At 38.4% G+C, this 13,343-nt stretch overlaps 1 protein-coding gene across 2 annotated transcripts in view; it reads right to left on the reverse strand.

Moving 5' to 3' along the window:
• LOC147142513 (contactin-4-like) overlaps positions 1–13,343 on the reverse strand; it is an 81,630-nt gene that overhangs the window by 48,332 nt on the left and 19,955 nt on the right. For both annotated transcript variants that reach the window (XM_086040749.1, XM_086040748.1), the window contains exons 5-6: positions 10,423–10,518; positions 263–466 (exon numbers count right to left, since the gene is read on the reverse strand). In XM_086040749.1, the coding sequence (XP_085896875.1) occupies positions 263–466; positions 10,423–10,518 (300 nt within the window). The remainder of the gene's footprint in view (positions 1–262; positions 467–10,422; positions 10,519–13,343) is intronic.

A 13,343-nucleotide genomic window follows, 5' to 3' on the forward strand; every position in this document is an offset into this window, starting at 1 on the left:
TTTGCATAGTTCTGCTAGAGGTGGGAGTTGAAACGCCTTCTGACAAGGTACTCTACCTGATGTTCCCATTTTTGTTTGGTTTGACATTTAGGCCAAACACAGATTATCTGCAAAGAGCCCGTTAATAAAATCTTGAGCAACAAAGCGATAAAAGTACCTATCTAGTATCCTTAATGTGCATGAAACCACATTAAATGCACAGCATCAGAGAAGGTAAGCTAATGTGTTTGCGTCATCAGTGTGTTGAGCAAGCGCATCTTACCATCATTACGGAGCACAAGTGGGGTGAGTGGGCCCTGGACTCGAGTCTTTGTGACAGGGTGGGTAATGACACAGGTGTAGTTGCCCACATCAGAGGGCTCTACTTTAGCAATGTAGAGATTCCCTGTCTCCTGCGAGATGAAGCGACGAGTATCCTGCTTCACAAACGTTGGGTACTCATTGAAAATCCAGGAGAATTCCAGATCTGTAAATATAAAGAAGGATTTTGGATGATTCAGTGGCGATAACAGAGTGCATAGCATTACTCATACTTTGTAAGATAACATGACATAACATGGGATAACTCTTTAACTGTCTGAAAACCACATAATTTCTTCAGGGAACCTTTGGTTTACCTACATGGTGAGTTTAAAGCATGACTACAAAGTACTAATGTTGTTTAATCGTGGCTTTAATATTATCCAGATGACCAACTTTGACATCCGGCTATAGCAAATGAGGGCACCTTTGAGAGAAACGCCAATGCCTGATGTTCTTAAGGTAAGAACCTTTTTTTTTATTCTGTGCTTGTCGTAAAGAAGTGATGCCAGGATTTTCAGAATATCTTTGTAGTTTATTACCAGTCTAAAAGAAAATTCATTCATACCACCGTATCTCTGTACATTGTCTTTTGCCCCGGCCTCTACCTGTTTCTAGAGAAGGAGCTCTCAATTTTGTTACAGTGTAGAACTTTAGATAGAAAATATATGTCTGTGTTTTTTAGACCATTCTTTTGTTAACCAATAAATTTTTAATGAATAAAAACAAGCAGTTGAAAAGCCTTGCTATTTGTTTCAAGGTTTTATATTTGTACCTCTTACTAGGATATGATTTATTTTCAAAACTTTGTGAAATGCAGATGTCACCTGCTCCTCACCATCAGCTGTCTCCCTGGCAACTACGTCTCTTTGCTACTCTAGCACAGTGAAATGCCATATAATATGAAAGCACCCCGGTGTATATGACATTAACGAAGGCCCTGCACCATTTGGGTGTCTTGTCAGGCATCCAGGTTGCATGAAGATGACAAGCCAAGCACTGCAGGTAAAAATAATTTTATTCAGTCAACTAACAGTCTAACTTACAGTCTGAGAAAACTTTTTTTAAATTGCAAGTTGTTTGGGAAAAAAGATGTCATCTTTTTGAAGAAGCAGTTTCAGCGTCTCTTTTTGTTTTTCTTTTGCTTTATATGTACAAAAGTAAGCATTGGCAGTTCCTAAATACAGTATTTTAAATCAATTTTGGTTTACCTTTAGGACTTCCCAAGGAGCCTATTTACTTCTGATATGTACAAGAGGCCACGCAACTCGTGGGTGAATGATTAAGCGGTAGCGGGGGACAGAATTTTCTTTTCCATCTCTTTTTGATTCTGCAGTTACAACAAGAGAATATGTGGGAAAGGTTGGCTTTTTCCGAAGCAACCAAATCAGGTGGGTTTGGGAGTGTTACTACAAAGCCTACACTTGCAAAAGTGAAAGGCAAGGCAAGACAAGGTGCTTCACACTTAAAAACACAGCATTTCAAAGCACTCAAAAAAAATAACACGTTCAAGTCATTTAAAAGCAAATTAAAGACACGAAAAGTTGCTCACTAAAATACCCTCATCTGTGCAAATAAACACTGGAAATTGCAAAAACAAGTTAAGTGTTAACATTTTAACATCAATAGCTGTCATCATTTTGTTTAAATATCTATGAGACTATCATGTATCAAAATCACTGAGTACCTTGAAAGCGGAAATGGGCTGTGCCAGTGAAGCACATTTACTATTACTGTAGGTGGAACAACCTTTGCAAGACCATTAATTGTCAGAAATTATATGTTACTATCAGTTGCATTTAAAAAAAAAAAAAAGCATGTGTGTGGAAGAAAAACACGGAATAATGGACATCTATTGCAAGAAAATGAACAAAAGCATGGTTATATACAACCACAATGAATCCTGATAGGCGATTATTATTTATCAGCATGAATTTGTCAGCAGTAACAGTGCTTAATGCTTTTTTTATTTTCACGACTTTGATTTGCGGTCTCATCAGACTTACCCATTGTCATATTCAACATCTTATGAATGCTTTGCGCATGCTGCATAATGTTTGAATACTCTAGCATGAAGAATGATCAGAGTGGATTAAGTTAATGCAGCTTTCGGCATCATTTGGTCTCTATAAAACATGCGGCAGCCACACTAATCATAGAAAAAAAAAACTAGCGCCAATGCACTAAATTACTGTTTCATGTAGCACATAATACTAATAATACTAACTAATGACCTATGTTTTCAGTGGTAAAATTAAGAAACTGTTGGGAAGCAGTTTTTTAAAATTAGGTTCTGTAAACATAATAGAATTTCGCTTCTCTCACTACAGATCAGTTGCTTGGTGATATTGTGGAAATTGTTACGTCTTGTCAATGTCACTATAATGTTATGAAGATAACAAAATTATGCTAAACATACATAATATAAAATATATATGCATGCTTGATACTTAAAAAAGTAATGGGAGTGATGTTTATTTGAAAGAGTTCTTCAGCCGTCAGCATAATTCATTAATGCATTCATAGTGAATCAGTAATATCATCTCGATGCAGTTTTCCATGATTAGGTTGTCAAGTTGTTTATCCCAAATCATCAAACGTTAATAATGACATGCAATCTGCTGCCATACACTGTTGTTGACAGCTACGTCCTATTTACCCTGCAGATCTTTATAGCACCTCACTGCTTTTTCGCGGGACAGCAATTACACAAGCAGTCAGGTAGTTGTCCTTTTCCTTCGTCATCTCCCATATGATTGGCCATTTATCACAGCATGATGCAATACCTCAGGCAGCAAAAGGGGTACAACCATTGTACAGGCGGAAATGTAAGCAGCTGATCCTCATCATTTGGGCCCAGGGATTAGGATTTGGCCACAGTGCATGAGCAGAAGAGCACAGAGTGATGATGAAGCAGATGTCCATTGGGACGAAAGAAACTTGAAGGCAGGATAATGTTGTGTGGCAATGTTTTTCTCTCCAGTGTGTTTGGACTATGGCTGCACCTACCCTTGCTCCCAAATGAATACATGGCATAACATGCACGTTAGTATACCACAAGGAGAAAAACAAGATATCTCAAACAAACTCGATTCCGCACATTTTCTTTTTTTTTTAAATTAAAATGACTAACAAACTAAATAACTAAATAAATAAATGGCAGCTATTCCGTGAAATGGAACTGCAATTACAAGTGTTAACAGGAGCATTGCGAGTAGTTTTCGGATGGAGTAAAAATCGTAATGCTCAACTGTATTAGGCTACACTGTTCATAATCCCCTCCACCTTGATTAAGGCCCCCAGAGCTCAAGAAAAATAGCCCCAAAGCTGCCACTGCCATACATCAGTGGAGGTATTGTGTTGTTTTTAGTGATGAGCAGTGTTACCAATATAGCTTTTGGAAATGTGGCTAGTTTTCAATTGGGTTGTACAGGTCATGGCAGAAAATGGTTTAAAATGATTTACCTTTGTGTAATTTTTTTTAATATCACAAAAACCTGGCATTCGAGCAGTGGTGCAAAGACATTTTATAGCCAATGTATGTCTCATGTTTTAAAATGCATTGAAAAAAGCTCAGTGAGGCCGAACGGATTGAATACTCTGTGGTCGCCAAAGAGCTTTGATGGGTCCTTCAATCTTAAACTAAGATCACTTTACACAAGTGCCTATGAAAAAAAACACTATCTGTCTCATAAGGACCAACTTCAAAAGAGAGGCATTTCTGAGTAGTCCGAGCAGAAACAAGATGGGCAATCAAACCTTTGCCTGATTCAATGTAGCTCCACTGATTTGTCAAACCAAATAAACAGAAAAGACTGGAGAGGATGTCATGCCTTGTGTTTTCAGACACTCAGGTAGCAGCAAGTGCTGATAATATTCGCAAAGCACCTGTCAAACAGTAAATGAGCGATTTCAGTCTTGATTGCTTCTCAGAGCTCTCTGAGTGTTATAAAATAGAGGTCAGAAGCATTATGTCCTCAACGTAGGTCAAAATAAAATCCCAGTGAATAATCTGCGTAATGAGAAGCAACTTCAAAAGTGAGGTCTTGGATAATCAGAGCCTGAACAAGATGTCATTTAGTGTGACTCACACCTTACATACAGTGTAAAAATGACATCAAGATGGGAGGCCCAGGTATACTCCTGGCACTTTTAACTTATAGCCTTCTTTTAATGTTCTTAGATACAGGGCATAAACTTGTCCACTTTGGGCCTCATTCGAATCAGCATTTCTCTCAGAAATTCAGTAAAACTAGCCTCAAACAATTAGGGCCTGGCAGTTTTATGCTGCCGTTCACTTTCTTGTACGCACATTTAGAACATAGCCAAACACAACAGGGAAAGGCTCATTCCGAATGCTGCAGCTTGGTTTCCGACCACAACAAAGGGATCAGAACCTACTTTGTATGTTCTATTACGGCAGTCCTTAAGGCTTACACTGGCTCCCAATTAGCTGTAATTCTGCTACTCGTCTATGAATCACTAAATGGTTTAGGTCCTGAATGCATTAAAGTAAAATGCTAGTTGAATATACAAACCCAGTCGGGCTCTGAGGTCTGCAGACTCGGGTCAATTAGTGGAGAGAGTTCCAAGCAAACATGGTAAAGCAGCATCTAGCTGTTATGCTGCACACAGATGGATTAAGCTGTCAACAGAAGTGAAGTCATCCCCAAGTGTAAATGTAAGTGTTTTTATTAACTCCAGGTTCAAAACTATGCTTTTTTCAACCCATTACTTTGATTAAGTTCTTTTAAAGAATTTGTAATTGTCTTTTTCCAAAATCTAGTCCTTGCACTGTACATTCTTTTACTAATTTCAGTAAGCGACTTATTTCTTTACTTTGCTTTCAAATGTCTTAAATTACTGTTGTTCATAAAATCTTTTTAACATTGTATTTTTGAGTTAGGTGAAGCACTTTGAGTAACCTTGTGTCTGAAATGCGCTGTATGAATGAAACTGCCTTGCCTTGCCTAAGAGTAAAGGTTTTGAGGCAATTATGATTGCCATCTGTTGTCTGATGTCCAGGCGTATGCATCAGTGAGTGTCCCAGCCCCTTTGCCGCATGTGTAACAACTGACCATTATGGCGATTTGCAACGCTGACGTGTATACACCAACATCAACAGGAGCACCACTGCGATTCCTGTGCTAAGTATGATGAATTCGGGTACTTCGAAAATCGAATTTGCTGGCATTTCAACTAACGATGATATTTCTGCTGATTTCATGACTATGGGAGAAACAGCGATGCTCCCTGTGGCCTGTACTGAGAGAGGAGATAAGTGTGAGTTTGCTGCTGCAGACGGTGGCAGGGGAGAGGTCTCATGGAGGTGGCGGCTGGCACGGCCGTTAGCCTCGGCTTGGGGGGGGGGGGGGGGGGCGTCTTGGCGGGGAGGCAGCAAATGGAGAGGCTGGTGGCTCAGGGAGTGATCTTGAACAGATGGTGACTGAAACGACCGGCCACTGGCAGGGTATCGTTAACCACGGGAATGTAGTAACTGGAGCAGTACGGACAACTGGGTCTAATCGGCGCGTCAATAAAGCAACAGTCAAACATCACAAGTGGAACGTTTTTAAAATTCTAAGCAACTCAAGGTTAACCTGGGACTCCTGCAGCAAACCCAATAGATTGTTTTGGCGGTCACAAAAATATTAGATGTATTCTATGTAAATGTGAACAAGTAAGGATTACAGTTCCAGAATCAAATCTGGATTCCAGCTACTGTACAGATATATATCCGAGCCATGGCTGAATAAAATCTTGTTACATATGGCTTTAAATGTGTCCAGTGTTCACATTTTTAGGAATGATTATGAACATGAACATGGATAAAAATCAGGGTGTTATGTAGGGGACACAATGAGATGCAATGTAATCATATTTACAAATTGTGAACTGAATATAAAAGGGTAAACTTCAAATGAATGAAGAAAATAGAGGCCAAGACACTCCACTTAACTCTGGAGAAGTATTTAAAAGCTTCATTGTGTAACCGAGTACAGCATTGTCATATCGGCTCTGGGCTCCCAGACTCCTCTGATCGACTGTCTCCTTTACAAGGCCGTACAGCATTCACATGTACTGTGTTTATAAAGCCTCAGGTTGCAGCAAAAATAGAGGCAACGTTCACAAAGAAAGGAAAGTGATTTCAGTCTTGAGTGCTCCTCAAAGGTCTCTGAGCATTTTAAAATAGAGGTCAGAGGAATTACGTCCTCAATGTAAGTCAAAGTAAAGTCACATTTGCAGTCCATTAATGCCCTCGAAAGAGACAGAGCCAGACAGACTCACGCTTTGTTGCCACTGATCCACTGTGACAGCCAGAGGGGATATCAGACTGCTACTGTATGAACCAGAGCCCACAACAATGTTAAATATAACCGCGCAATGTATTGGAAACCCAATCCCGGTTCATATGAAGCATTAAACGTTTACAAATATAACTGCATTTGTACAAGGTGAAGTGCAGATCTCCATCGAGGTCAGGCAATAGTGATTTGGATCGGCATTGAAACAATTTTGTGGACAACAATCTTTTACATTTGTCTACTTTTGTCATTTAAATTTGACAGTTGGTCACAGCGAATTTCAGAATAATTCAAATGAACTAGACTCCCGTCCCCTTGATGAAATATTTGCTTGACCGGTTTGGAGATGTAATAATCATTTTAAACATAGTGTTAGAGTTTAGTGATTTCATGATTGCACCTCATCATACTTAAGTGTTTCTAATGCTTTTGTCTAACACAGTATTGCTAAAAAGAAAATTCTAAATATTAACACCTCTTAGTATATATTCAAGCCTAGAAAATGGGCATGGAGATGCTAGTGGAGACAAACCAACTGAGCATTCCTTTGTGTGCAGAGCGAAATCTTTGTCAAAGCCGTTTTTTTTCCGCAGTGTTGTGGCCAAGCCTTTATTGTGAATGAGAAATGGTTCTCAACCGACCTACCTCATTAAATAAAGGTTAGATTGAATTAAAGGTTCTGGCAAATGGGCCATTTGAAAAATAATCGCATGTTTTTAATATCTTTAAATACATTAGGCTATCTATCTGTGTGGAATCATATCATGATTCAAAGAATAATTTAATGACGCTTACACAAATTCTCTCAGTCTTTAATCCTGTATTGATAACAGACTTTAAAGGGGATATTATTGCGTTTTTGATTGCTTGTATACAAATAGTCTCTGGTCTCTGGTGTGCCTGCCCACCCATTAACTGTGAAATTAAACAACCAAGTAAATAAAGTAATGGTTGTAAAATTGACTACTACCTCTATATTTACTACTACTGCGCTACTGTTATCCATTTTATGAACAGTTCTGCTCATTACTCAAAGGATATGCAGTTTTTAAATTAAGAATTTATCAGAAAACTGCCTCCCAGAGCTACAGTATGTTTGGGAAGCTATTCTATATGTTCTAAGCTGTCAAGTTTATATTGCTATTTTCAAACTTGCACAACAGGTGCATTTTTTCTGGAATGAAACATCCACAGGCCCTCGAGGATTTTTTTTTCCTAGAAGCACAGACAGCCTGAGGAAATTACATGAGATTGAAGCCCAGCAAGTTGGATACAGATGTGCGTACAGTGTCACAGCCAAAATGAAACAGGGGATAGCCTACATACGCTTTTTTTCCCTTCTTCTTTTTTTTTTTTTTTTTTTGCACAAGCAGAAAATAACTTTTCCTACTCTGTTTGCTTGTCATAGCCCACGCGTGTGCACATGCAGACACCCCAAATGCAATACCAGCACCACTGTGTACTGTAAACTTAAAATAGGCTTAAAAGGAGATTTAGGAGGGCTGTCACTCACATGTCTCCTGTGGGAAATGTGTGCGCGCCCCACTCAGACTCCTCTGTGACCTTTTCATACATGATTAGGAACTCTAATCAACAGAGTGTCACTCCCTGGAAATTCAGCAGATCCCATTTCATGGTGCTGTCATGTTGCTGGCTGCCTGTCACGATGCTAACTGTCCTGTATGATGTCAAAACTGAACATGTTTTGGAGAAAAGCCTCTAAAAGCGTGGAGGGGATGGAGTGACAGTGATGTGATATTTTCACATCCAGACAGGCATGAGAATATGACTGAAAAGGGATTGAGGCAGATTGTAAAAAATGTGTCATTTGATAATCAGACTAAATAATCCTTGGGAAAAAACAGGAACACAAATGTGAAATATAAGTACAGTAGATAAGTAATGAGGGTAGGGCAAGCAAGTACTGTATATGTAGTGTGCACTTGAAACCAATGTTCATGTATTACAGGTGTCACAAAAGCAAACACATTAACATCAAAGTCAGTGTTCGGCTTGATATGTTTTGTTGTTGTTTTTTGTTCCACAAAAAGCTCATTTTGTCATTTTGGACAAAGCGGATGAATTCCTTAAAACTCACCAATGTTCTACTGCTGATTATTAGAGAATGGTATAAGGTGAATGAAACTTTTTCTGCTGAAATAAGAGAGACTATTTAATTTGTTAGATTCAATGTATAAATAATCATAAAGTCCATTATTATGTGGGTCCCTAAAAATCTGCCAAAATGCTTTTAAATGGCTGCCATTCAATTGGGTGTGATGAGTGAAAATGGCTGGCAATGAATGAGTTAAACACATATATAAATTTCAACCCGCCAAAGTTGGTGTGAGTGGTTTTGTCCCCCACAACTGATGACATTTTTAGTTTAGAGGCTAACAATTGGCACTGAAACTCAAGTGTTATGATATACGGTAGAGCCTAATTGTGCCGCTGTTTAGGTGCTTCAATGCTCCAGCGACTGGAGAAAGTTAATGGTGTTGGGACTTCATTTAATTGTAATCTTATGTGTGCTCTGCTCTAAGCATGTGGAACACATGAGGCCAGGATTCAGTACAGTCTTGCTTTCATTTATGTAACAGCAACCAAACATAAATGGATTAACAAGCCAAAACAAGGACTTACTTACTGACCACATACATTCATACACATTTCATATAATATTGTGAATAGGGCTGTACAGCGAACACATTGCAATTCCCTTGAAATTGCCCCCACTCTGTCACCATCCCACTCATTTTCCATTTCTTTCTTCTGTCCGATCATGTCTTCCTGCATGGATGGGCACGTGCTCCATCCAGAGGCCAAGACAGCTGTCTGCCATGCATAATATGTCCTCTGAGACCTCCCCCTGGCAGGTGGAAAGCCACTAGAGCCTTGGGCTTCCCCCCACTATGGGAAGGTCTGAAAACATATGGTACTGAATAGGGATGTGCAGAGGTTTTTCCTTGAATGTGCCACTCATTTACAGAATGTGATTAAAATGCAATGAGATCTTTGAAAATGGCGAGAAGGGGGTGTTGGTTGGCATACTGTATATATTAGTACTGTATCGTTATTTGGTAATGCCAAAGTAAGATCGACTATATTTGGGTCACCAACATGTTGCCTACTCGTACCACAACGCTCCCAAGGACACGGGCCAGTTCTAAAATTAGCTCACCAGTGATGGGACATTGTGATTTCCTAGGAATGTTGTAGATGTGACCCATTTAAAATGGAAACACTTGCAGAAAGTGTTTCATGTTGCTTTGGTTCCTGATTAAAGGTAAATTGTGGAAGTTGGTTATTTCAGAAGTGCATATCAGCATGGTAAAATTAAACGAAAAAGCAATGTATATACATATGTATGTGTGTGTGTGCATGTTCATATTCATAAATGGATGCAGCAAATCTGATGTGATCACAGGCAAGTGACAGTGCAAACTGCAGAACGTCACGATAGCAGTTTAGATTTGTGAAAGATAAACTGACAAGTCCAAAGTTGCAGAGAATCCATGTAATTCCTCCAAAAAATGTCACATTGAATCCTTTTAACATTATCACCCAAATTTGTATTTGGAGCAAGATATTTCCATGTCAGCTAGCTCAACAATGTGAGGCAGGGCATTTGTTGCTTCAGTTTATTTACCCCCGAAAAAACATCAATTATTATTAATAACTCTCCAACTACAGGTATGTAATCGGCGCAACATCCCAAGTGTGCGCTCAGAACTGGTGAAAAATAAATTTACTTTGTCTAGATTGTAGAACATGGTATTGCATCGTTTAAAGCTATCACAAAATTGTTGGTTTTTACCTCCTGAATGTGGTGGTGGGCCACATAACAGAACCACTCCTTGACCTTCTCGGACTGAAACAGAACTTCTTCTGTGGGTTTTGAAGTTTTCCAGGTCTGAAAAAGACACAGAAAGCAATCAAGCATACATAACCCACTAAAGGTATTAGAGCAGTAATGATTAATTCCTTTATTTTTACAGTAGACCCAAAACATTTTGGTTTGATGGGTATAAGACAAGAGAACAGCAATTCAACTTGTATTTCCAGGTCTTGTATTAACGAGCCTGGATCTGATAGACACCTTTGAAGATTATTATCATTATTATTTGTAAGGAAATTTATTCTTTTGCATGTGATACTTATACGGACCTTCACACCATTCTATTCTTGTTTGGGGAAGGTTACTCCCTTCAGTCTCCACTTTAGCAGGTAAAACGTGAGATTTTGCTTCCTTTCCCTAATGAACTCTTTTGTTGTTTTGGCATCGTGTTTTGGGTCCATATCTTTCTGCATGATGAAGGAGCTTCCCAATTGCTTGTTTCCCATCGATAGTAAGCGCTCTTGTTTTCATGTTGGTTAAACCTCTAACGAGTAAAAATATATTTTCTCAGGAAAAACACGCAGTTGAAACAGTTTATGCAATCAATTTCATGGGACACACCTGGGGAACAAAACACACCTGCCATTAGCATATTTCAATACTTCTGCTCTAATGAAAAACAGGTACGGCCAAACTAAAGATGCTAACTTCTAAGATGTATAAACAAAATTGTTTTCAGCAAACATAAATGGATTGGCCTTCCTTTTTCAACACTTTTTTCAAGATGTAACAAGCCTCTCGCCCAAAGTCAGCTGGGTTAGGCAACTATAGTGAAGGAAAGTGGTACAAAAAGTAGATGGATGGTTCCCACTTCCCGGTCACCACCACTTCATATTACAAAGATAATTCCAGTATGGTTTTCACAAAGACATGCATGCGCACACACGCACATGAAAATAAGAGTTGATTCACACGTGAAATTCAGACATTCCCTCTGCATAATAATGTGACTGAGGAGTATATGAATACATCACTATATCTTCTTGGCATGATTTGATGGTGGAAGCTTGAATTAACATAATAGAGTGCACATTTGGGAGCACCAGCTCTGTGGCCAAAGATGATCGTGGAAATAGCTCCTGAAATCGTTCTGACACGTACCCTAACTCAGTAAGCCATGAGTCAGTGTCTTTTTCTGTTCAGGAACGATAAGTAATATTTGGTTTGGAAGGCGGATAGACACGCATGTCCTCATTTTTAAATAAGTGGGGTAAAAGACCTGAGATTTCTTATGCATGATGATAAAATGAATAATCATTTTCCACATATACATTGCAAGACAAATATTTTAAGCCTAATGACATAAACTTCCCAAGTCATTTTGGAGCTTTTTCGGAAAATAAAAACACAACAAATTCAACAAAAAGAGTCATGTTGCGTCGATTCATGACATGACATGAAGAAAAGACCATTTTTAGTAAGTACCGTCTCAAGAATAAGACTTCTTTTTTTTCAGTAAAAAACATCACAAATTGTGGAACCATAAAATGCATACAGGTATGTACAAGAAAATTCAAAGAAATGTGTCACGTTATATAGACTTCTATTGGCGCCCAGGGCTTGTTAAAAAAAGATAATACATAAATATTCAGTTTCTTCAGCTAAACAGTTGAAAACTGAATAATTAAAGTTTTAAGCCTTTCGTTACAATGAAATCTGTTTTTTCAGCTCTACATTCAAAGTTCATTGGATATTTTTGCTCACCATTTCACCCTCACGGTTGACAAAAAGACAAGGCAAATCTCAATCAAACAAAGCTTAAAGTGCTGCACGTTTTTTTTTTTTTTTGTCCTGTCGAGACATTCTGTTCAAGACCAAACAACAGTACACTTTTGGAGTATCTGCACCACTTACTTTCATCTGAAGGCCTGATAGAAGGTTAGATAAAAGCCTCCCTAAAACAAAGTGGACAAGAACAAGTGGCATCTACTCAGAAAATAGAGTATTTGGGGTGTTTTTTGGACAACATCAAAGCTTTGTGATTTGTGAAGTGAGTGGAAAAAAACAGATTTTCTCTGTATTCATTCAGACAGACATAATCCCATTTATGATGGTTCGCACTGACGTACGACTCCCCCGTTCCTTTCCATTAAATCAATTGCCTCCCAACAGCTAAAAAAAAAAAGAGCAAAGGAATCATTGTTGTTCAGAAGGATGTAGTTAAAACATAATAAACAACAAGGCCTGACTATTGCCTTTAGATAGAAGAGAACGCTGAGCCTTTCAGAGAGCACACTATAAATTCACAATTTACATTCAAATTTAAGTGCACAGTCTGCTTGAACTGGATATCCTACATATCATCCATCAATATTTATGTATAGAAGGGACAGAGTGTTTTTTTTAAAGCTGCAAAAAAGAAACAACTAGAACACCTTTAAAACAAAAACATAATTTTAATCAGTTTACTTTCCAATAAGAAAGTGCCTAACAATGATAAATGGCCTTGCAATGAGTAAAAGTGAGGTCCCATCTGAACCCATTAGCATCAGTTACCGCAAACCTGATCTGACATTACAAATAACGTCGCAGATTAGGTTGATGATCACATTTTAGACATAGATGCATTGCAAATGCCAGCACAACTCATCATACTTCAACGGGTCTCCTGAGCCGTGACGAACAGCAACCTTTTAGGCACAACATATATATATATATATATATATATATATATATATATATATATATATATATATGTATATATATTTATTCTCGCGATGGCTGCAGCATGCCAATCAATCTGTATTAGTCTGTTGAAGCAAGTGTCTATGTCTGATAATAAATTACATGACAAGTGTTGACGCGGGTGACAGGCCCTCTACTTAATATTCCTCAAGCAA

Source organism: Filicampus tigris, chromosome 9, assembly GCF_054856515.1.
Source record: "Filicampus tigris isolate MCC_2025a chromosome 9, RoL_Ftig_1.0, whole genome shotgun sequence".
Classification (NCBI taxonomy): Eukaryota; Metazoa; Chordata; class Actinopteri; order Syngnathiformes; family Syngnathidae; genus Filicampus; species Filicampus tigris.